At 39.5% G+C, this 22813-nt stretch overlaps 1 protein-coding gene across 1 annotated transcript in view; it reads left to right on the forward strand.

Moving 5' to 3' along the window:
• LOC111874117 (chromatin assembly factor 1 subunit A) overlaps positions 1–22813 on the forward strand; it is a 43546-nt gene that overhangs the window by 11036 nt on the left and 9697 nt on the right. The window contains exons 5-12 of the mRNA XM_033755663.1: positions 3720–3770; positions 3814–3817; positions 3904–3937; positions 4691–4838; positions 10759–10957; positions 17828–18006; positions 19762–19944; positions 20712–20844. Of these exons, the coding sequence (XP_033611554.1) occupies positions 3720–3770; positions 3814–3817; positions 3904–3937; positions 4691–4838; positions 10759–10957; positions 17828–18006; positions 19762–19944; positions 20712–20844 (931 nt within the window). The remainder of the gene's footprint in view (positions 1–3719; positions 3771–3813; positions 3818–3903; positions 3938–4690; positions 4839–10758; positions 10958–17827; positions 18007–19761; positions 19945–20711; positions 20845–22813) is intronic.

The following is a 22813-nucleotide window of genomic DNA, read 5'->3' on the forward strand; positions in this document are numbered from 1 at the left end:
TTTGGCAAGGGAAACATTCCACTTGACTTAAATCTTTAGCCCTGAGGATGGAGGCGATATATTCCTCTGAAATGTCATTTGACTTTCACCAGACTACGTGTCATTATGCCCCAGAAGATCTTGTAGTTATTCCCCTTTTCTGCATGAAATTCTGAACTTGGATTTATGTGGTAGAATTTTGGGAGGGTGCTTGAGTTGGGTCTTGAATTTTGTGATAGTCTTTCCACACATTGGGTTCTGTCCATGCTGGACCCCAGAATATGATAGTCAGCTTTAATGTGGTGTTGCTCTTCAACAGGGTGCCCATTAGGGAGATTATGTGTCTGTTAAGTCAACATTTTGAGGAGGATATCTGAGGCTCTTCTGCCATATCCTGATGGCCTCATATTACAGTTTCACTTGCCAGTTCTACAAACAAATTGATGGCATAGCTGTGGGTTCACCACTATCTCCAGTCATCGCCAGCTTCTTCATGGAGGACTTCAAGGTTATGGCACTCGACTGACTGTCCATAAATCCCTGTGCTGGTTCTGTTATATGGACAACACACTCATCATCTGGCCACATGGACCTGGCATGTTGACCACCTGAATATTATCCATCAGAACATTCAGTTCACCATGGAGATGAAAAGAGATGGCAACCTTCCCTTCCTTGACACAGATATTTACAGGAGACCTGATGGCTGTCTGGGCCATAAGGTGTACCATAAGCTTACCCACACCAGCTTCTACCAAAACTCTAGCTCTCAACACCACCACCTATCCAAGAAACATGCCGTGCTTTCCACAATGGTACACAGCTCTGTGTGATCAAGACAGCCTTCATGTGGAGTTTGTGTTCTTAGGGGACATTTTCAGGCAGAATGGCTATACTGACTGGCAGATTTGTAGGGCCATCAACCCTTTTTTGAGGGTTGCCCAACCCGATGAAAAGCCAGATTTAGTCCCTTTCCAGCCTTGTGTTTGGTTGATATTTAACCATGTCAGCAGGTTGCTGTCTCAGTACAACTTGAGTCCCCTTTGGTTGGTCAAGGCTTACCTGGGACTGAAGATGCCGGCACTATACAGCATCGTCTGTGAGTGTGGTCAGGTGTACATTGGGCAGACAGGCCGTTCAATTGACACCAGGTTTAAAGGAGCACCAATGACTTATCTGTCTAGAACATCCGGACAAGTCAGCCATGGCAGAGCACAGTATCAATTTGGGACATTGCATCCAGCTACACCACACTGCCATCTTCTCCACCAAACCCAGATACATGGATCACATCATCAGGGAGACAATTTTGATTGAGCTCCAGCCCAACAGTACGATCAGGGAGGATGGTTTCTGTCAGAATGAGTCATGGAAACCTCTCATCTGTTCCCTGAAATGCTGTAGGAAGCCTTCATCATGACAGGAGATCTGGGTTCTCCGCATAGCCATGCAGGTCTCTGCGCACTGTCTGTATCACGGCAGAAAATATTCCCTCCATGGCTGCTCACCAGCCTCCACCCAGATGTCTTATCTTCCTTCTGTGACTTCATCCCTCACTGCATGCCTGCGACTCACTTGACATTGTTCCTTACATGTCACTTCTCTTCCCAGAACACTCTTACAATTTTTCCCTGTCTTTTCTACACCAGCAAAACCGCCCCTTTTCAAGGCCATGCTAAACTCCTGTTGTTTCACTCTGTGGTCATGTGAGGGCCCAGCAGTTTTATTCTGTCCTACATATGGGAATTGAGGTCCACTCTTCCATTTACCTCCTGCTTCCTATGTAATCTGAAATTCTCAGCTATCCAATTACTTTACTTGCCACCTTCTTTCACACTGGAATCTTGCTTGGCTTATTGAACTCTAAAGCTGGAGGGGGTATGTTTCTCCAAAATGTCGGTTGGCTCCTAACGGAATACGCTGCATTAGAACCCATTTGTGGCATCAGAATGATCACTCTGCTTACCATATACACAACAGAAAAGCAGCATGTAATGATTACATTTTTGTTTTCTGGAGCCATTAAAGGTACAGCAATTCACCAAAGACTATGAGCACAGTACAGCAGTTTGTTGCGTTGAGACACGTACAGATGGGCTTATGTGTTCAGAAATGGCTGAATAAGCACCATTGATGGAGAAGCACCAAGGTCCCTGGCCATGTTAACTGCTGGTGGGAATACTAAACAAGTCTGAACACTAATTCTCGACAGTAGGAGGCTGACTCAGAATGAAAACCAATTGGAGATTAGTTACACCTTTCCCCATGAAAACATCCATTACAGACTTCACATCTATAAAGTGTGTGGGCTCAGAAACAATTCCCGGAACAGCATAGGTATATCTGGACATATGTAACTACCTTTTAAACATGTATCGTGAGGATGATGGACCTTGTTGAATCGCAGTGTCACTTGTAATGAAATGCGGATCCATTATTTTGAGCCAGGCAACCAGCATCAGAGTACAGAATGGAAACACTTGATAACAGTTGTTAAAAAGGAGTTCAGAACTCGACCAGGAAAAGCTTTGAGATCTTACAACATCCATTGTTACACTTTTGACCTTACAGCTTTGGATTTAGATCTGTTTGGACCCCTCAGATATCTTTTAAGGGGCCGCTGTTTTGCCTGCATCCATGAGTTGAAAGAGACAGTGCATACATGGCTTACTGTTTGGTTAAAAACATCTTTCCTGTGGCATACATAAGCTTTTGTTGTGCAACTTATATTTCGATGGAAAATTTTGTCTGAAATAACAACAGATAATTGTAGATTGACTCTTCTGAAGTTAACAGATCGGCTATAAATGATTACAGGAAGAGACTGGTTTTGTCCAGAAATATGAAAATGAAACTGGTCTCTGCTATGATAATCTGAAGAATCTCAATTATGAGCGAAACCTGAGAAGGGAAGAAATTTGTTAAGGCCTTTATGGAAGTTTTAGAGGGGAAAAAATCGGGTGGTGGTCCAATCCAGTTTGACCCAGAAACAAAATGGTAAATTCTACAATTGAAAAAAGCCACCGTCTTCCAGGCCAGATGAAATCCATCATGACAGTATTTTTTATATCAGGGGAATTATCTGTTATGAATTTGTTCTTGAAAACAAAAAGTCCATTAAGAATTTTGCATTCAAATTCTGGAATGTTTAAAAAAAGACCAAGCCTTTGTTTGGACAAGCGAATTTTGCTTCTTTACACAGCCCTTTCCAGAAGGCATTTTTGTCCCCAAACCAAATACCATATATTAACAATACTTGCCAGATTTTTAATAATGACAGTTTTATTTTTCAAACAAAAATCTCTAAACTGATTATATTTTGAATGGTACTATAATGACTTGTAAGGACTGAGTTCCAGCAATGTTTTTAGGAATGGCAGAAATTTGAATGTAGGTATGAAGTCAAAAGGAGAGCACTTTTAAGGGTGACCACATCTCAGATCAGTAGTAAAATAAAGCCCTTGCAGAATTTGTCTGGTTGCTTTATTGTCAGCCCTTATAATATGATCAGACAAAGTAAATTTGATTTTATTAATTGTCCCATGGGTCAGATTGTTTGATTTATTTAGGCATTTTTTGCTGCAGTAGTTTAATGTGCATGTTTGATTTTGTATTTGTGGTAGTTTTTGTGAAGCTGGTGGATGCTGTTAGTTTATATGTTGTGTATCATACATAGTCAAAATGCAAGGGTTTTCATCATCATATTATAGCTGTAACAGCATATTTTGTTGGTTTTGCAGGAGCGAGAGAAAAAGAAAGCTGAGGAAAAAGAGGAACGTGAGAAAAAGAAGGCTGAAGATAAAGAAGAGAAACTGAGGCAGAAATTAGAGAAAGAGGAGCAGAAAAAGAAGGAAAAGGAGGAAAGGGAAGAACAAAAAAGGAAAGAAAGAGAAGAAAAGGAAGAGTTAAAGAAAAAAGAAAAAGAGGAGAAGGAAAAGAAGAAGCAAGTTGAATTGGAGTGAGTGATTTTCAGCTGCTGTATTCTGATTGTAACTGTATTATAACGAGTTTGATTATGTGAAATTATTTTGTTCTTAACCATTTAATTAGTATGATCGTATAATTACTACCTCTTAAAAATCCTCATCGTTGCTTATGGGCAAAGATTTTCAACTAAAATTGGTTTCACTTGCAATAAATATGCTGTCATGTAAGTGGTGTGTTTGTATTAAAAATTGTCACAAGATGAAGTTTGTCTCAGTATAGGTTCAGTTAAAGGAAGATGAGAAGGTAGCGTACTAGGGGTTTTCCATTATATTTTTCTATTTAAATAAATACAAACAGTTGTGATAGTATAATTGTTTGAGACTTCAGAAAACTTGCCCATAGTTTGAGTCCTTTTTTCAGTTTGGTTGTTTGTGTTACCGTATTTTAGGAAGTATCCTATAGAGTTGTTTTCCGTAAGGAGGCATTGCATGTGTGGCATCCTCATAACTCAGGCTGAAGCATTTTTGTCAGAATGTGACAGTTAATCTCCATTCATAACTCTGTCAATCAGAGGAATAAGATGCTGACATTAAAGGAGTTCATGGCTCCCTTCTAACTAAAATCTAAATATACAAAATCCATGTTCATTCACAGAGCTGGTCTTCATTAGCTTGACAAGGGGTAAGTGTATTTCTGCATTCCAGAGCTTTGTTACAGAATAAAATATGCTCAGCAAGTTTTATTGTAAGGCTGATTATATGCGTATTAACTTTAAATCTTCTAGAATAAAGAATGAGGAAAAACGAAAGAAGGAAGATAAGAGGCAGGCGGAGGCAGCGGCATTCACTAGTTTTTTCCTACCAAAGAAAGCAGAGCCAAAACCATCCGAAGAGCCGAAGGTCAAAGCCGAAGAGAATTTTATGCCCTTTGAGGTAACATGTAGCTTATAACACATGTTGGTTGCACATGTTGCTGATAAAGGCAGTTGTCTTCAGTTGTATTTCTGAAGTCTATGACTGGCTGTATTGCCATAAGAATGTAATGTTAGGAATAGTTTCAGTTGATGCTTTGGGAATTACAAACAGAATTTAATTTTACAACATTGCTGTTTAGTAGGCATGTGCAAGAATGGCTTTTTCAGTTAAAGGCGACAAGAATTTGGGAAAAGTTTGATAATCGAGATGAGGGCTGGAATATTCCTTAATAGACCGATTTTTTTTTTCACTGTAATAATTTATAGCATTAGGCACTTTCTTATGATGCACGAAAGTATACTACCATATTTTTCCCGTTGGAAGATGATACCAAATGTAAGATAATCTCACATTAGGAAACATATCTGTGCAAAGTAGTTTTATGACTTCATTATATTCTCTTACTGGAAGCATGTGAAAAAAATTCAGTATTAGAAAATATGTTATATGTGACATTTATTAAATTGGTTTCCTTCCTGAAGTTACTGCAGTTTTTTTGGGTTCACCAGCCTCACTCTGTTCACCATTACTAAATCTACTATAGGATTCTGACGATGGTGTATAACACACTGATATGTTGGGATTTTGGACTTTATCCATTGTCCTGGTTTTTAAGATAACAAATAAAAACACGATGTTTCGGAAACNATTACTAAATCTGTTTTGGCCTAAGCGTTGTAAAAATTCCCATCTGCTGCCTCACATTTCCTGCTATCAGTCATGTTCATGTTGGTATCAGAGTACAGTTGGTTCACATGACCCCTCACAGTGGTGGTTGTGAAGAGTTCTTCTGGGATATAATGCCACATAGTCTGGTGAAAGTCAACAACATTTTTGAGGATCGTATTACCTTCATCTTCAGGGTTGAAGAGTGAAATAGAACTCTTAATCCATCCCTTAGATTAACACATCATTGTTTAGGCTTTAGGTGCAGTTTTTGGATTAAGTAGCATACAGTGTGGGGAATTTGGATAGCTCATTCAGTATAGTAACTTACTACAGGCTGGATGGCAAAGGTTTGAGTCTCAGCAGGGGCAAGAGATTTTTCTGTACTCCACAATGTTCAGACTGTCTGGAGCCCCCCCAGCCACCTCTCCAGTGGGTATTCGGGCTCTTTCCCCAGTGTAAAGTGGCCAAGGTGTGAAGCTGACCACTCACTTCCTTCTAGCACCAAGGTCAAGAATGGTGGAGTTATTCCTCAGCTTCTCGTTATATCTTCATGGTGTGCTTATTTGATTAAGCACAGGGGGACAACTTTACCTTTTATCATATACAGTTTTCCACCTCTGTGAACATTTGTGGCGAGTTGCATCATTTCGCTGCCTTTGCTTTTCATGACGAAGATTTTGCAGCTGTGGCATCAGTGTTGTAAGTGGATGGCAAATCAAGATACCCTGACATTTCATCAACATAGCCCTGAAATGCGATGTATCATTTTGCAAATTGAACTTCTTTGCTTTAAAGAAAACCTGTTTCTCCACATCATTTTTACATAGAACCCTGGGGTGGACTTGAATTTGCTTTCGCTCACTGAGTTTTAAGATGTTCCATTCATGCTTTGAACTCATACTGATGATGATATTGTCGTGGGGCCTGATTGTGGAGCAGGTGGCTAGGTCATGTTTCTTGTCCTATATGCTCCTCTCATCTGTTTTGAAATATCAAGATGTCTCCCCTTCAGTGTTATTCAAGGCAGTGCCATTCCAAAGGCTGTAGTCACATGAGCACTCATGAAAAGCTTCCCAAAGTATGTTAACGCCTATAAAACTGTAAGCTGTTATGCAAGCTGTTAGAAGTTCAGTGCAGTACATTAGAAGTTTCGCTTATTGGGTCCACTCGGCACGACGGCCACTGATTGACCTATTGTAGCCTGCCCCGGTTGATTATGTTAATGGAAAATTTGGTAGAATGAAAATTGGCAAGTGAAACTGAAGTACCCAAAGAAAACCTGCCCCAGCATCACTTTGTCCACCACAAATCCCACTTGACCAGACCCGGGATCGAACCTGGGCTGCCACGGTGGGAAGCCAGTGACTAACTGCTTGAGCTATGGCACGGCCTAAATTAGAAGTTAGTGCAGATATGGGACCCATTGGTCTGTCAGTGTTCAGTTAGTCAGCACACCCCCTTAATGAGTCAGCAAGTGAGAATAGGTCAGTTTTCAGTTCAGTTCAGTGATGAGAATGAAGGAATAAAAGAGGTGAGTGCCATTGTTTGAGCAGTGGTTTTATGGTGAAATAACAACTGAACAGAGAAATGACCTCAAGAGTGTACTTTTAAGTAGTTTCAGGCAGTGGGACATTATCTTCTCCGAGTATCTGTCATTAAACAATACAGTAGTCTTGTAGAATTGCCACAAATTCCAGTTTTCTTGTTTCCATCTTTGAATGTTCACCTTGGGAACACTGTTTTCTTCCTGCTACACAGTTGTCTGTTCTGCAATTTAAATTACCATAATTACCATAATGTGAATTGTAACTCCTGGGTTGATGCTTTTTGGCCTGTTATTCCCTTTCCAACTAGTCTCTTTTCTTCACATTATCTCCCACTTTTATGGTGAGGTGCCCTTGCATTAGCACAGACTTTTGTGATACTGTAAATACAATTTACACTTTTGTTCCCTACCCTAATGTTATTTTAGGCACCTTCATAGCAATTCATGTCTTCTGGCCATCATATTTTTGTATCTCCTGATGTAGTTCAGATTTTGAACTGAACATGCTAAAGGGATTAAAAACATTTAATGTTTTAAAGTTTATTGTGGCTTAGAATGGTTATGATGTCACTGTCATTAGCCACTGAAACATCTTGATATCAGTGGGTCCTTTTCTTGCAGCATGCCCAGCACTAACTAATGAATCAAATACATTTGGCTTCATGTCTAGTTTTTATTGCCCACACACATTCAACTTGGCCCTTGAGCTCTTGGTCAGACTAAAGCTGTCAAGCTTCACAGCCATGCCTTTTTATAGGTGCAGTCAATGTAGAAGCTTCTTTTCTATTCTTAGTCATCTTTGTCTGTCAGTGTGGCCTCTCACGGAATTGTGATGGTGACCAGGGGGAAGGGGTCCTAGAAGTGTTGAGAGGCTCATACATGTTCTGTCCCTGCACTCAGCTCACAGTGATTCTTGTTAATTGGGGCACATCAGTACACAGTACTTTGCCCCAATTAAGCAGTTGCCACAATTTACAAAGTTGCATGTTAAGGGTTAAAAGTATAGATGTACATGTACATATTGTCATGTATAGGGTGGTAAACACGACAAAAATGACAGGTTCTGGTTTGGATGATTGGATTTATTAGCACTTTGGTTACAACCTCTCTTAATCACAGTCAATACTGTGATATCGCTGATTTACACACTATACAGTTCACTGTTGCACGCGCACTAGGATTCCCAGTCTTCACTAGTCGTCTCCTGGCAATGGATCCCAACAGTGAAACTAGCACCTCAAAATTCTATGAAGTCCTCATGCCATTTCTTGTTTAGCCACTCTGGAACTCAACTGCACTCTGCTGAACTAAAAACTGAACTTCCCATGGCTGTCTCCTACTGAGAACTCACATGAACGGAAGTGCACTTAAAACTGAAAATTGTTATATCTGTAACTCGTCATATAGCCTCTACACCAATCACACATGGAAAACACCGTCCTAGTGTTGCATAATGAAGAACAAAGAGAAAATGAGTCACGTGATAGCTGCCTCACCAGTCTATTAGCTCGCTGACTGTTGCCTAGCAATGAGCTATAAACATTTGTCCTATTGTTGAGTTCGCTTAAGCGAGAAGGTATTATCACACCATTGCCTAGCTGTACATATTACAATATATACATAAGACAAAAGATAAGCTTTCCGTTTATTGAATATCAAAAATACTGACTTCAGATGAGCTAAAACAATTGGTGTAAATCACATAGGAATATTTACCCTAAAAACAAATTTGATTCATTTATGCATTAAACATATACTTTTCAGCAGTTAGTGACAGAGGAGCCGATCGAGTGTACCTTTTGTTCTCTTGATTGACTGAAACTGAACAGAATTAGCACAGGTTTCTAGTGCAGATACAGCACCATCTCCATTACCCTCCTGCATGAAATAAAGTCGCGGTCGCATCCTGGTTAGTCACTTGCTTATGCACAATCATGTCATCCTCATTAATTTCCAGATATTCTGATGTCTTCTGGTGTTTCACAGGAATTTGGTCAACAATTGCTTCCTCACAATCGTTTTTGTCACTATAACATTGAAGACTTGTTGATTTGTTATTGCATGAAAACTCTTAGCAATTTCTGATGTGCATTTGCAGTAGAATGTAATTTTCACTATTGACCATATTTGGCATCTCCAAGCCACAGTGAGCAAAGCAGTTCTTAATGGTCTTGGTACTTACTCTTTGTCAACTATCAGCTGTAGACTGTACTGCTTGTAGAAGGTCAATCCTTGCACTGACCTTAGCTGTTGAAGATGATGTTCGTAGATCTTCAGTTGCTTCAGGGATGTAGTTTACCAACTTTGCACAATATAAGATCTTCAAATTTTTTATGAATCCCATGTCCACTGGTTGTACCAGGGATGTGGTGTTGGGAGACAAATTCCATTTCGATATTTTTCAAAGAATCTGTATGAGGTTCTGCTGCACAGTTGTCAAGCACCAGTAAAATTATCCTTGATTTCCATTGTGATGCCACGTCCCAACTCATTAGTTATTTATTACAAATTTCAGATGTCATCCATGCATTTTGTTGGCATAGTACAGAACTGGTAATCCATTCACACTGAACTGCTTAAAGCACTGAGGGTTAGCCCTTTCCCCTAATAACCAACAGCTTCGGTTTTTTAGTTCCTGACATATTTACAAAGCACATCACAGTCTCATGATCCATTGCTTTCTTTCAATGAAACAAAGTTGCATGTTTGTAGCGTAGGAAACTGTCCGGCGTGGCACAGTAAAATAAACCTGTTTTATCGGCATTGTAGATACCATCTGCCCAAAATTTCTGAAGCAAATCTGGCAGCTATGTGGATTTTCATTGTTCAGCACTTAACAGCATCAGCACTCTTCTTCTCTAACTCTTCTGAGTTGCTTTTCAGCATTGTACCACTGACACACCTTGTCCAGTTATGATAGCGAACCACTGATGGAGGTGTTATGTGGTTAGTTTCTAATTTATTGAAGTAAGGGAATTTTGTCAGTGAGTGTTAAATCTATCCTAGGCATTACCATAGTGTTCTAACATGTTAAATGAAAAAATCATTGCACACACCACAGTAGACTTACCAACACAGCCACTGCAAGACTGAGAGCAACTGCATCTAGGTGTTTGTTTACACAGATTGAGTCAGTGACGTAAGTGCACCATGTGGCAGCTACTGGCCCAATTAAACGGCATGGTATCCCAAATAAGTGAAGCAAATTATGGTTATATTCTCGATTGTTTTTGTTCTCCAGTATTTTTCCCCAAATAAACAGCTCTCGCTGTCAACTGGTGACCCTATTAACCAGAATCCATTGTGTGTATATGTAACATTGAAATTCATGATGACAGGTAGTTTTGTAATTCTTAAAGGGGGAAACGTATTTTCCAACTGCAAATACAGTACTGATCCCTTTTGGCACCAGACCCTGACACAAAACCAGAACAGTCATGCAAGAATTCTTGAAGTTTGTGACTGAGAAATGGATGTTCGAATCAAGATTGAGAATTTTTTCTTTGTTCCATCTTAAAAATTTGAAGCTTGCTCATGCTTAGTGTTAGTATTGATATTCAGTTGTAATGTTGAACTTTACATGACATTATTTCACTGTCATATAGTTATCATATGCCATCTTCATTATTGTGTAGAAAAGTTATGTATGCCCACTTCTTGCAGGTTAAAGCTGATATGAGACTTGCTCCCAGTACCCGAAAAAAACTAACTGAAGAGGTGAAACGGTCATTGGACCAGTGTGTTGAAAGTCAGTCAGCAGACCAGCTGTATCTTGATCAAATTAGAAGTAAACAGATTATCCCACAGACCAGCCCCTGCACCTGGGCTCTTAGTGACTTCAAAGATGACGTTATAATTTTGGGTATGTAATAATTAACCATATATTGAATGATGAATGAAGGGATTAGTAGAAAGCTGGACATAAATATATTGCTGAAACTGTTGGAGAGTACAGAGGCATTTGGTATGAGAGCACGTTTTAAGAAGTGACCGAGTTTGAATACCACATAATTGTAATCTGTAAAATGCTGATTGAGTATAAATGCATTTGTTGTGGCAATGGCTAACCTTAACCATATACCAAAATACAGAATTGGTATTGATGTTTTGTTTCTGTTTATTTCCATTTCCTCTAGTCAGACATTGTGACAGGCCATAGATTTGAAAGCTTTATGCATGTGCTCACATCTCATGAATTAAATTGATGTGAACATATGCTAGAAGAAGAATTTGGTTATGAGAGTGATTTTTGAGGTATCTTGAGAAATGCTGAGCGTGAAAAAGTGAAATCTCACTTTGATGAAAGTAAACTAGACATGGCCTCACATAAAGGAAACAAAACTGAAACTGAATTTTGTCTCTGATATATGCTCATCTTCAAAACTTTCTGTATCCTGTGGGACATGTTCATGACCTTCCACTCAGCAGTGTGGGAAGGTATTATCTTTTCATCCTGGATGTTAGGTTTTAACAAACTTGCAAGTATGCATGTAGGCCTGATTCAAAATGGGAGGGCTTTGGTCCGAGGGAAAGTACATATATATTGGTGCACTGATTTACATGGACTTCAGTGAAGCACAGGAAATCGTCATTAATTTCAAGCTGATGCTCTACATAATGCCCTGTTGTAAACCAATTGATGACTGATGATATGAAAAATTATGGAGTACCTGCATTGCAGTGATAAAGAGAATATGCTTGGAGGAAATGACATTCTGTATGGCATAACTCCAGTCATGGATGTGAACACATTATTGAAATTTGCAGGACAGACCATGACTAGACAAGGACATAGCCGTTATTGGTTTCAAAAGACATTTCGGTGGAAGCATCACATGCCAGGAAGGCTTGCAAAGTAGAGGATGAAAGGCATGGGGAATTCCCTATAGCAAGAATGGATATGTGCTAAAATGAAAAGTCTTATTATCTACAAACTGATGAAGATACAATTGGAAAAACAAGCATGTGTGTATAATTATTGACTTTTTGGATACTGTCCAACATTAAATTTTTTTTATTTAACCTTTAAGTGCCTAATGGCACCATACGGCGTCATTTAAAGTACAGCCGAGTGGCCGTGCGTCACTGTATGGGTACCCGCAATCCACACGTGCGCACAGTGTTTTAAAATCTAATTTTAAGATAGAAATTCTTGTTCTACTTACATTATTTTTGGACACCCACTTTATAAGTAGACTGTCTTCCTCCTGCATCATCTAACTGAATGTTGCATGTAACTGAATGCAGAGTCAAACGTCGCAATTCATGCACTTTTTCTGTATGTAACTCTGTTTTCCACACAAAGCGCACACACGCAACATCTGTCTTGTATTAGCAGGAAGTAGGCCAGTGATGGTGAGTGGTCTCCTATATTCGTAACGCTTATAAAACATCACAATTTCAACTATGCACCATGGCCCATTTTCGCATTGAAGGAGCCGAAATTGAGAGGCCGCTTGTAAATCACACCATTCAGAATGCGGGGTTATGAAGGGACGAGGATGCAAGGGGCATTGAGGGGAATATTCCAAGAGTAACTCTGTGTGGATAATCGGAAGTGTATAAACAGACACAGTTTCATAAGGACAATGAGGGATAAGAACTCGCCCACACTCATGTATACAAGAAGCCAGATGATGTGACTGGAGAATGTGCAATGAAAACAAACATGCTCTCTCCTCCAGATAAGCCATAGCCAGACCTTGAGTCAGCAGCATGCATTTATACTTGCAGAACGGTTTTGTGCAGAAGCTTTATGCATTTTTGTAGACAGATGCTCAAAATTGGGGAAAAATTCTTTTTGGAACCAGTGTAACAATTTTTACAGATTCTAAAACCTGTAAATTACAATATCTGATTCTATATTCTTTCTAGATAAAAGCAACGTTTATTTTGTTCGTTTATCAGAAAAATTGTAGAAATCACAGTATTTTGAGTAACATGATTACAATTTTTATTACTCTACAATGGCGGGCATTTAAATTAAATCTCTCCCCGCTGCCACTACCGAATTTAAATGGCCGTCTCTTAAAGGTTAAAATATTTCAGAGATGACTTTGCCTCCATACTCAGGCAAAAGGCCTACTCAGCTGGGTATAATTGATAGGGCTATTCCCCATCTTCAGGCCAGAAAAGCATATGGCTGTAGGCCAACCCCAGCTGGATGAAAAGATTGGTCAAGAGAGTTCAAGAATCCTGAATCCTACAAAATTGAAGAGACATGAAAGCAGCAGACTGGAGTATGAGGATATTATTGCTATAGTATGGGATGATGACCTGGGATGTTCTAATTTTGTCAGCAAATTCAGGTCCTGAAACCAATATTATGTTGTCCATAAAAGAGGATCAAGCAGTGAAGGAATTGATGTTCTGTCTCCAAAAGCTGTCGTGAACTACACAAGGAGAATGATGGGTATTGATGTCAGTCAGAGAGAAAATATTATATAGTTGGGTGGGGCTGTATTTTTGTTTCTGTTATGAATATAGCATCATGAACAGATTTTATTCTGTGTAATCCAGCAAGCAGACCTGACATATATCATGCCATTAGGCTCTGAGAAGCAAATGACATAAATTTGTAAGAATTGCAATCATTATGTCATGTTGTTTGATTTCATATGACCAAAAAGGGATATCAGACTGCAGAACTAAGAGGACTATAAATTGTATGTGTGAGGGCTATTTGGAAAGTAACCCACTGAGCCGTTAACAAAACAAAGAACAAAAATGGGGGCAATACAAAAATGCATAGGTACGCTTAAATATGTATGTATTTTTTGTATTGTCCAGATTTTTATCTCTTTTGTTAACGGCTCACTGCAGGTTACTTTCCAAATAGCCCTCACACATACAATTTATAACCCTCTCTTAGTTTTGTAGTCACTTCTCAGTGTGGTCACTACTGGAATTGAGGCACTTATATTGGGGAATAAGTTTTTATATGCATATTTCAAAGAAGTCAGCTGCCTGTGAGATCAGCCACATTTTGACAGCTTCCATCAACTCCTCATTGTTGATCACAGCCAGTTCTTGATGTAGGTAAACAGGTGGTACTTGGTCGGAGCGAGATCAGGGCTGTAAGGAAAGTGGTCAAACAACTCCCAGTTGAACTGCTCCAGCAGTGCTCAAGTGCAAGCAGCTGTATGCAGACATGCGTTATCATAGAGTAGCACTACCCTGGATGTCAGCATTGCACCCCTTTTGTTCTGAATGGGCCTATGCAGATTTTTAGTGTTTTGCAATACACTTCTGACATTATTGTGGTCATTGTTGCATGAATTCCACCATCAGCACTGATTTTCTGATCTAGATAACAGGTGCCATCAGCTTTCCAGTAGGCAGATGTTTGTTTAAACTTTTTCAGCTTGTTTGGTGAATGTGTATGCATCCACTACTTTGATTGCTTTTTGCTGTTAGCATTCACATATGAAACCCAGGTTTCATCACCTGTTACGATGTGATTGAGAAATTAGTTGCTGTCTTTGTGGTATGGCTATAAAAAGTCGAAGCTGAAGCCATTCTCAGCGTTTTGTGTGCACCTGTATTTTCAGAACCCATCTTGCGCCAAGATTAGCTGTGATAATCTTGTAGAGAACAGTGCTTGAAATTTGTGGAAATTCACACGAAAGTTTGGAAATCATGAAGCATAATTTTTGCAAATTTTTTGCTCAGTACTTTGAACAAGATCATCACTCACTATAGATGGCTGACCAACCACTCTGCTTTTCACTGCACGCACTCGTTCTCCCATCTTTGAACATTCTACACCATTCACTCGTTACATTTTGACTGTAAACTAAGCATAATTCACGATGGGTTTCCGCAGCACTCTTGTACAGGATGGGGCGCAGAAACCTACTTTTTGTGAAGACACATTGTGAAGGGAGCGGAGGTCACAGAAGAGTGGGGATAGGCTTGGCGAACGCAGCAGTCGCGGAAGTTTCTGTCTAATACCCCTCAGTAGGAAACATGAGGTGGACGAGTGAGCAGCGTGCGTTTGCTGTCGAAGCCTATTTTTCGAACAACCATTCCTACGTGGCGGTGCAGCGTGCGTTCCGTACTCACTTCAGAATTAAACCCACAGGTCCAGTTCCCGACTGGAAATCGATTGTTTTCTGGGTAGAGAACTTTAGGGCAACTGGGAATGTGGTGAAAAAATCATCAGGATGACAACGGACCATTACGATGCCAGAAAATGTGGAGGCATTTCAACAGTCGATTTTGAGATCTTTTTTGAACCAGCTCGTGAAGAAATGCATCTAGGAAATGTCTGGTTCCAACAGGATGGTGCCACGGGCCACACAGCCTGAGCTTCGATGAAAGTTTTGAGGGCAAAGTTCCCCGGACAGCTCATCTCGCTTCGAGGTGACATCCCGTGGGCAGCNAATTACATGATTTAAAACTTTAAAGTATGTTCTTTCATTAGCTAAACATAAATTTTGTCTATCAGCAATAATTTTTCTTTTATTTGCCTTCAAAAAAAGGAAGTTTCTGCGCCCCACTCTGTATTTAGTGTCTGGGAAGTGGATAACAGCGCAAATTTTGCAGCTGGTGAGATTATCAATTGCAGGACACATCGTAATTCTCTCTGTAGAGACAAGAACAAACACTAGGTGACCAGCTATGTGATGGTTTACAAGGCAATGAGTCATGTGACACTACCTAGCATGTGTGAGCTCTCCTTCACTCCTACATTAGTTGCCTAAAATAAATAGAGGTTACTTTCTGAATAGCCCTCACGCTTAACAGTGTACAATTATTATACCAATTTCCAAGAAGGGTGATAAAACTGACTACAGTAATTATTCAGGAATATCATGGTTATCAACTTTATACAAAATTTTATCCAATATTCTCCTAAGGTTAAGGCCAAGGTTAAGTCTTCAAGAAAGCCTATGATTCAGTTAGAAGGCAAGCATTATACAGTATTCTCATAGAGTTTATGGCACCCATGAAACTAGTTACGCTCATTAAATGTCTTTAATTGAAACCTATAGTAAAGTTCTCACAGGTAAACATTTGTGTGATATGTTTCTTATCCAGAATGGTCTAAAAGAAGGAAATGCTTCATCACCTTTGCTTTTTAACTTTACTATAGAATATACCATTATTAAGCTCAGGAAAACCAAGTGGGACTGAAATTAAATGGGACACATCAGCTGGTGGCCTATACTGAGGATGTAAATCTACTAGGTGATGACATAGATGCCATAAAGAAAAACACAGAAACTACTGGATGCTACCAAGGAGGTTGGTCTAGAAGTAAACGCAGAGAAAATTAAGTACATGTTGCTGTCTCTTCACCAGAATGCAGGGCAAAATCATAACATGAAGACAGCTAGTAGATCTTTTGAAAATGTGGCACAGTTCAAATATTTGGGAACGGCAGTAACAAATCAAAATTTGATTAATGAGTAAATTAAAGAGGAAATTGAATTCAGGTAGCACATTTCGCCATTCAGTCTGGAATCTATTATCTTCTTGCTTGCTGCTTAAAAATGTAAATATTAGAATATGCAAACTGTAATTTTGACCCTGATTTTGTATGGGTGTGGAACTTTGTCTCTGACATTAGAGACAGAACATAGACCAAGGGTGTTTGAGAGCAGGGTGCTGAGAAGAATATCTGGACCAAAGAAGGATCAAGTGATAGGAGGTTGGAGGAAACTGCATAATGAAGAGCTTCAGAAGTTGTTCTCTTCACCAAGTATAATTAGAATGATCAAGCCAAGGAGGATGAGATGGGCAGGGTATGTAACATGCATTAGGGCAAAGGGGAATGCATGTAGTATATTGGTGAGAAAGCCAGAAGGGAGGAGACCAGTAGGAAGACCTGAATGTAGGTTGTGAAGTTCCTGAGTAGCATCACAACTGATGGCTTTTCAGGAAGGGCTGAGCTCCATGGAGTTAGTTAACACTGTACAAAATTATATCTGAGTAATATTCCATAAAATGTATTCCCCATACCTGTCATTTAACTTGTAAATGCCTGGGGAAGTATCTATGGTGACAGCACAGCACGATATTATTTTAAAAGGAAGGGACATGGGATTAAAAGTGTGGACAAATCCTGATTTTTATCACCTGTCGCAATCATGAGAGTAGATGGTGTAAGTGTGTTGCAATCTAAGATGGATATTTGAAAATGAACACATTGATCTGGATACTTAAAACATGTCACAGTATTTAAGTTTTGAGGTTTTCACAGCGATGACTATGAAGAAAGTCGTCTTCTGGGTTTTGGCGCTGTGTATTCTTCGTTTTGGCTGACGTTTCGGAGGAACGTATCACCTCCAGTAGCTACTGCTTTCTGCATTCACAAGCCATTCACCTGCTCTGAAGATGGAGGCGAAACGTCAGCCAAAACGAAGAATACACGGTGCCAAAACCCAGAAAACGTCTTCCTTCATGTCACAGTATTGTACATAAAAATTCTCTTATTACTTTTTGAACAGCCTTTTAAGTGGTTAATGGAGAGTTAAATTATATAAAGTAATTAGAATATAGACAGACATTTTTATTTTATCCCAAATGATTCTGCATTATGTTGCAAAAGCATTGTTTGCTACAATTGTAACTCCAGCATGACTGCAGTGAACCATTATTAATATAGGCTATGTGGTCTACCTTGTGAGCTCTTAAAATATTTACAATTTGGGTACTCTTACTATGTATATGGTTGAAACCCATGTCCATGCCTTTGAATATCTAGTTCTGTTTGTGTACTGCGTAGATGATGATGATATCCCCAGTAGTGTGACAAGCAACATTGTTGAATCATATCCTCCTGCCGGTCAATTGCCTCACCCAAAATTGCTACAGTTCTGGGAGAATCGTCGTCCACCTTACTGGGGCACATGGCGCAAAAGGAGCCAGAGTATTGGACCTAGGAACCCATTTAGCATTGATGTGGTAAGTAAAGGAATATTCGTCGGAATATAGAGTTAAAGTATTCATACCAGCAAAAAGAAGCATACTTTGAAAATTTGTAGGTTTTTCATTTGACAGTGAATACAAGTGATATGAATTGACATTATGGTAATGAAAATATTGATGGTTCAAACCATAATTATTGGGTGTCCAAATACACAGTTTTAAGTAAACTCTGTTTAGGGCTCTGTGTGCATGGGTTGAGAGATGAGTCAAGATTTCACACTCTTACCATCATGACTATTTTCTTGCTTTGTGTGTACAGTCTGAGCACATGATCATAAGCAGAATGGACTGTTGGGAATGTATAATCCAGCAGGGTTAGATATTTGACAGTCAAGAGTCATGAAATTACAGATAGTGAGAGTATGTTCCCTGCTTACAGTTTAGTTCTTTAGAGAGATGAGACAGCTCAGCTGGTACATTGACTAGACTTTTGCATGACAGTTGAATTAAGATCTAATTCTCTTCAGGGGCAAGAGATTTTTCTGTTCTTCAGAATGTTCATACCACAGAACGAGATGTGTCAGGAAGTTCCCGTACCAGACAAAAAAAAATGCTGCCTTAACTTACTGAATTTTGCCTGCCATCTCCTTCAAAGTAGTCTCCTCAAGAACATATGCAGTGATACCATCATTTTTTGCACTCTTCTAAAGTACTGTGGAAGTAATTTTCCTTAATGCTTCAAGTACCGCTTGCAATTTGCATTAGATCTCAGACACTGTTTCAAAGCGTCCCTTCAGTTTCATTTTCAATTTGGGAAACAGAATCACAGGAGGCTGAGTCCAGCGAGTAGGGACTAGAAGCATGTGTAATAAAAGAAATACCCCAAGGTGTTATGCATGAAATTTATTGAATTACTTTCCTTCTTGAAGTCACTAGCCTTTATTCAGCTTTACCAGTCTCTTGCCACCATTCTTTTTGCTTGTCTTAGCTTCAGTGTCTTCATAATTCCCATCTTGTTTCATTTTCTCTGCTGATGTTCCCAACTTCTTCCTTATCCTCCCATCCATTTCACCAGATATACAGTGCTTCTTGAGTCCTCTGACCATCACTTCTGGAGATATCTGTTGACGTGGTCATGACCCAGTGGGGCAGTGGTTTTACAGTGGACTTTATTGTCACTGTGGTTTCAGAACATTCCAACAGAGCCATATAAAATGAAATTGTTTAAAATGATCATCAGTGTACTTTTCTGACTGCGTAATTATGAAGTCATTCCTCCGGGTATGACCATGTAGTTGTTATTCATTGCATGAATTATCTGGTACCCAGTGTTAAATGACCATCAGGTGCATTGAGCAAAAGCGTTGGTTGTTTTCTCAACAATGCTCTTGCTGTGTTCTAGACAACCCATAACAAGTCTGCTGTCAGTCATTTAGTCACTTGTCCCTTGGTTTGGCTTATGATTATTAGCCTCACTGGCAGCTGCGCCTTGGGCATAGTCCTTTTTCGCATGTGGTAGTAAACCATCAGATTGTTTATGGTGTGTTTGGTTTGTATGCCTTGCTTTGGTTGGTTCTTGTCTCAGACATTTTGGGACTGGCTATATTGATTGGGCCAAACTGTGTAGGCTTTCTGCCTGAGAATGGAGTCGGAATTCAGCATCTGAAATATCATTTTAAATAAAAGAAAACAGGACAGTGGAAAATGTCCAGAAAGGCAGTAATTGTATTAATAGTGGTGTACCTTCATCACAAAGTTTAAAGTCTAATAATTTGTTATTATTGTTTACAGAAATTCTTTGATTATGAGGTAGATTCGGATGATGAATGGGAAGAAGAGGAACCTGGCGAGTCTCTCCATGGCTCTGATGATGAGAAAGAATCTGAAGATGAATACGAAGTTGACAATGAATTCTTTGTGCCTCATGGTTACTTGAGTGATGAGGAAAATACAGGACAAGAAGATGAAGACCAGGTATGATAGATAAAGTTGGATAATATAAAAACAGACCTCCATTAGTCAAGAAGAATTCTGACTTGTGGGATATAATGCCGTGTTGTTGAGAGTAGACTGACTGCCATTTCAGAGTAATGTGTTGGCACCAACTATGCCCTTTATGGTTACCCATCTCTTCTAAGCCTTTCCTTCCTTTCCCAGCCTCCCTCTGCTCCTTTTGTGCTTTTTATCTCCCACCGTGTGCCTCTAAGCCATGTACATGGCTTCTGTCCCATCCTCCCTAGTCCTGTGCTCACCATGCCCCTTCTTTTTTCTCCTCTGTGTTCCGAGATCTCCACTAGTGGCCCATTTCAGGGCCAATGCTAGTTATCTTGTCCCCTGTTGGTTCACTGTGTTGTATGAGAGCCAATGGAAATTGGCAGGTTGCTCTTCTGTTTTGTGAGTGAGCCAATGAGAATTGATGGGTTGTCATGCAGTTCCCTTAAACCAAAACTTTTGGCAGGAAGCTTGCTCTACTTGCTACCTGCTTCTTGCTAGTTTCTTGCTTGCCATATTCTTCAACCCTGAAGATGGAGGTGACATGTTTTTCTGAAATGTTGGTCGACTTTCAGTGGGCTACACAGCACTATATCACAGACCCAAAGACTCCCCTTTGAGAAGACAGATCGCATAGAAACTGATACGTTCAACAGTTCTTCCGTTGGCGTGTGTATTTGTCGCCATGAGAATGTGTTTTTATTTATGTTGAAATTTGAAAGTTTCATTTGTTTTTTGTTCTTTTCCAGTCTCCTGAGATGTTAAAAATAAAATTAAAGCTCTTGGAATTAGAATTTGAGGAAGAAATGAAACAAAAGACTGAACGCCTCAAACCTCGTCTGCTTGGTTGCATCTGGATTGACTCCAAAACTTCTGACTATGGTATGTGGTTTGTCACGTTACTTTCACACGTTTTATTCCAGTGCTTCAGTCCAGAAATAGGAATACAACCTGTATCCAGACATGCCTGTTCTTGTCTGAAGGGCTGAGACAAGTGACATGCACTTTTCCAGGGCATCTGACTATCATATATGTGCACATGTGCGCATACTTGTGTACATGTGAGTGAGAGAGAGATCACTCTACATCCTTAAACACTGTCACTGTAATTGAGGTCTCAGATAATTGGTGAAATCTTTCCCTGAACGGGCCGTGAAGGCCCATAGGGCTGTGAGATGTTGAGGCTGCCACATTTGCTCTAGACGTTTGGCTCAGAGATGGTGGTAAGGTTGTCAGCCCTATGTGCTGGCCACCCTTTACCCCCCAGGAAGATACCTGGTACTCATTTCTGTTAGAGGCTGGGTCAACCCGATGGTCATAGTGTGGCCGGAAGGATTAGGTAAATTAAAAAAAAATTCACCTCTTTGGGATTTGAACCTGTGACCTTCTGGCTTTTAGCATAGTATCTCAACCAACTACACTTGGTATTCTGATGAAAGTGGGAAGGAACGTTTAAAAAATCCATGACAGAATTCTTTTTATAAAACAATTTACTTACAATATAAACCATTTTTTAATATTTTATGTCAGCACGACAGAAAAATGATATGCATCATTTAACAGAATGAAGCATGTCATAAAAATTGTGAACTGGTGGAAAACAGGAATTTATAATAAAAAAGACACATTTAAAGTGGGCTGAATACATAACATGAGTAGCTTCTCAGAAAGAGCCAAATTTGTTCTCATTTCATCAGTGGTATACTGCGGTAAATGTTGGATCACAAAGATGAAAACATACATATTTTCCCCCTAACATCTGATTTCACTAGAAATGTATAATGGAATATTATATTAACTTGTTAAAAACATGTCATAGGAGAAACATGACTGAAAAAAATGTGAAATTAGAATCGGACTTGCAAGAAGGACTGCTCCTCACAGGCAAAGTTTCGATAGCAGCCAAACTAAGCTTGACACCAACCAGTCTCCAAGTAATCAGTATTGAAAATATGAATTGTAATGGTTGGACTTTTGAGTTAAGGCCACTGTAGTGGCTTAGCTTAACCTAAGCATTTTCATTATTTACTATGTTATTTAATATTACAAAAGTTGATTTTAAAATTTTTAAATTATAAAACTATTCTAGTTTACTCTAACATAAGGTCACATGTAGGGGGGTGCACGTGATGAAAATAATGGGTTCTAGTTCAGATGATTGTATTTATTAGCACTTTGATTACACTCTCACTCTTTTAATTACAATAACAATTAATTACACTTACATTACAATTACATTTACATCACCAGTCACACTGGATGGAATTCTTTTATCTTTTATATTATTGTTAGTGTGACGGACCAGAATGAAACAAATGAAATACACTGTTGCTGATTTACACAATTTACATTTAACCGTTGCACATGCATTAGGATTCTCCATCTTCACCAGTCGTCTCCTGGCAGCGGATCCCAACGCAGAAACTAGCACTTCAAATCACTTTGAAGTCTTCTGAAATGTCTTCAGTCACTCTGTACTTCTCTATCCTAATCTGTACTCAATTAATCTTCACAATTCACTAAGGACATGTTCCATTCTTGTCCTTGTACTCTAAACTACTGAAACCTTCTGGACCCCTTTTTGTGATGGCTTTGTGACCTTGACTCCCTGCTTCTCAGCTGTGACTTGACTGCAGATGACCTTCACTGTCCCATATAAACCTTCAGCATGGACCCCATAGAAAACTATTGTTGATGAAGTCACTGCATTGCATAGCATGGTCTGATATGCGGAAATATGTTTACTGAGCAATTGCCTAGCAACAGATTGCATAACCTCATTCTGTTGTTGCATGCGTGTATCGTGGGGTGTTTATTGGGCCAGTGCCTGGCAATGTGTTGATGGGTGGGA

This window comes from Cryptotermes secundus, unplaced genomic scaffold (genome assembly GCF_002891405.2).
Source record: "Cryptotermes secundus unplaced genomic scaffold, Csec_1.0 scaffold314, whole genome shotgun sequence".
NCBI lineage: Eukaryota > Metazoa > Arthropoda > Insecta > Blattodea > Kalotermitidae > Cryptotermes > Cryptotermes secundus.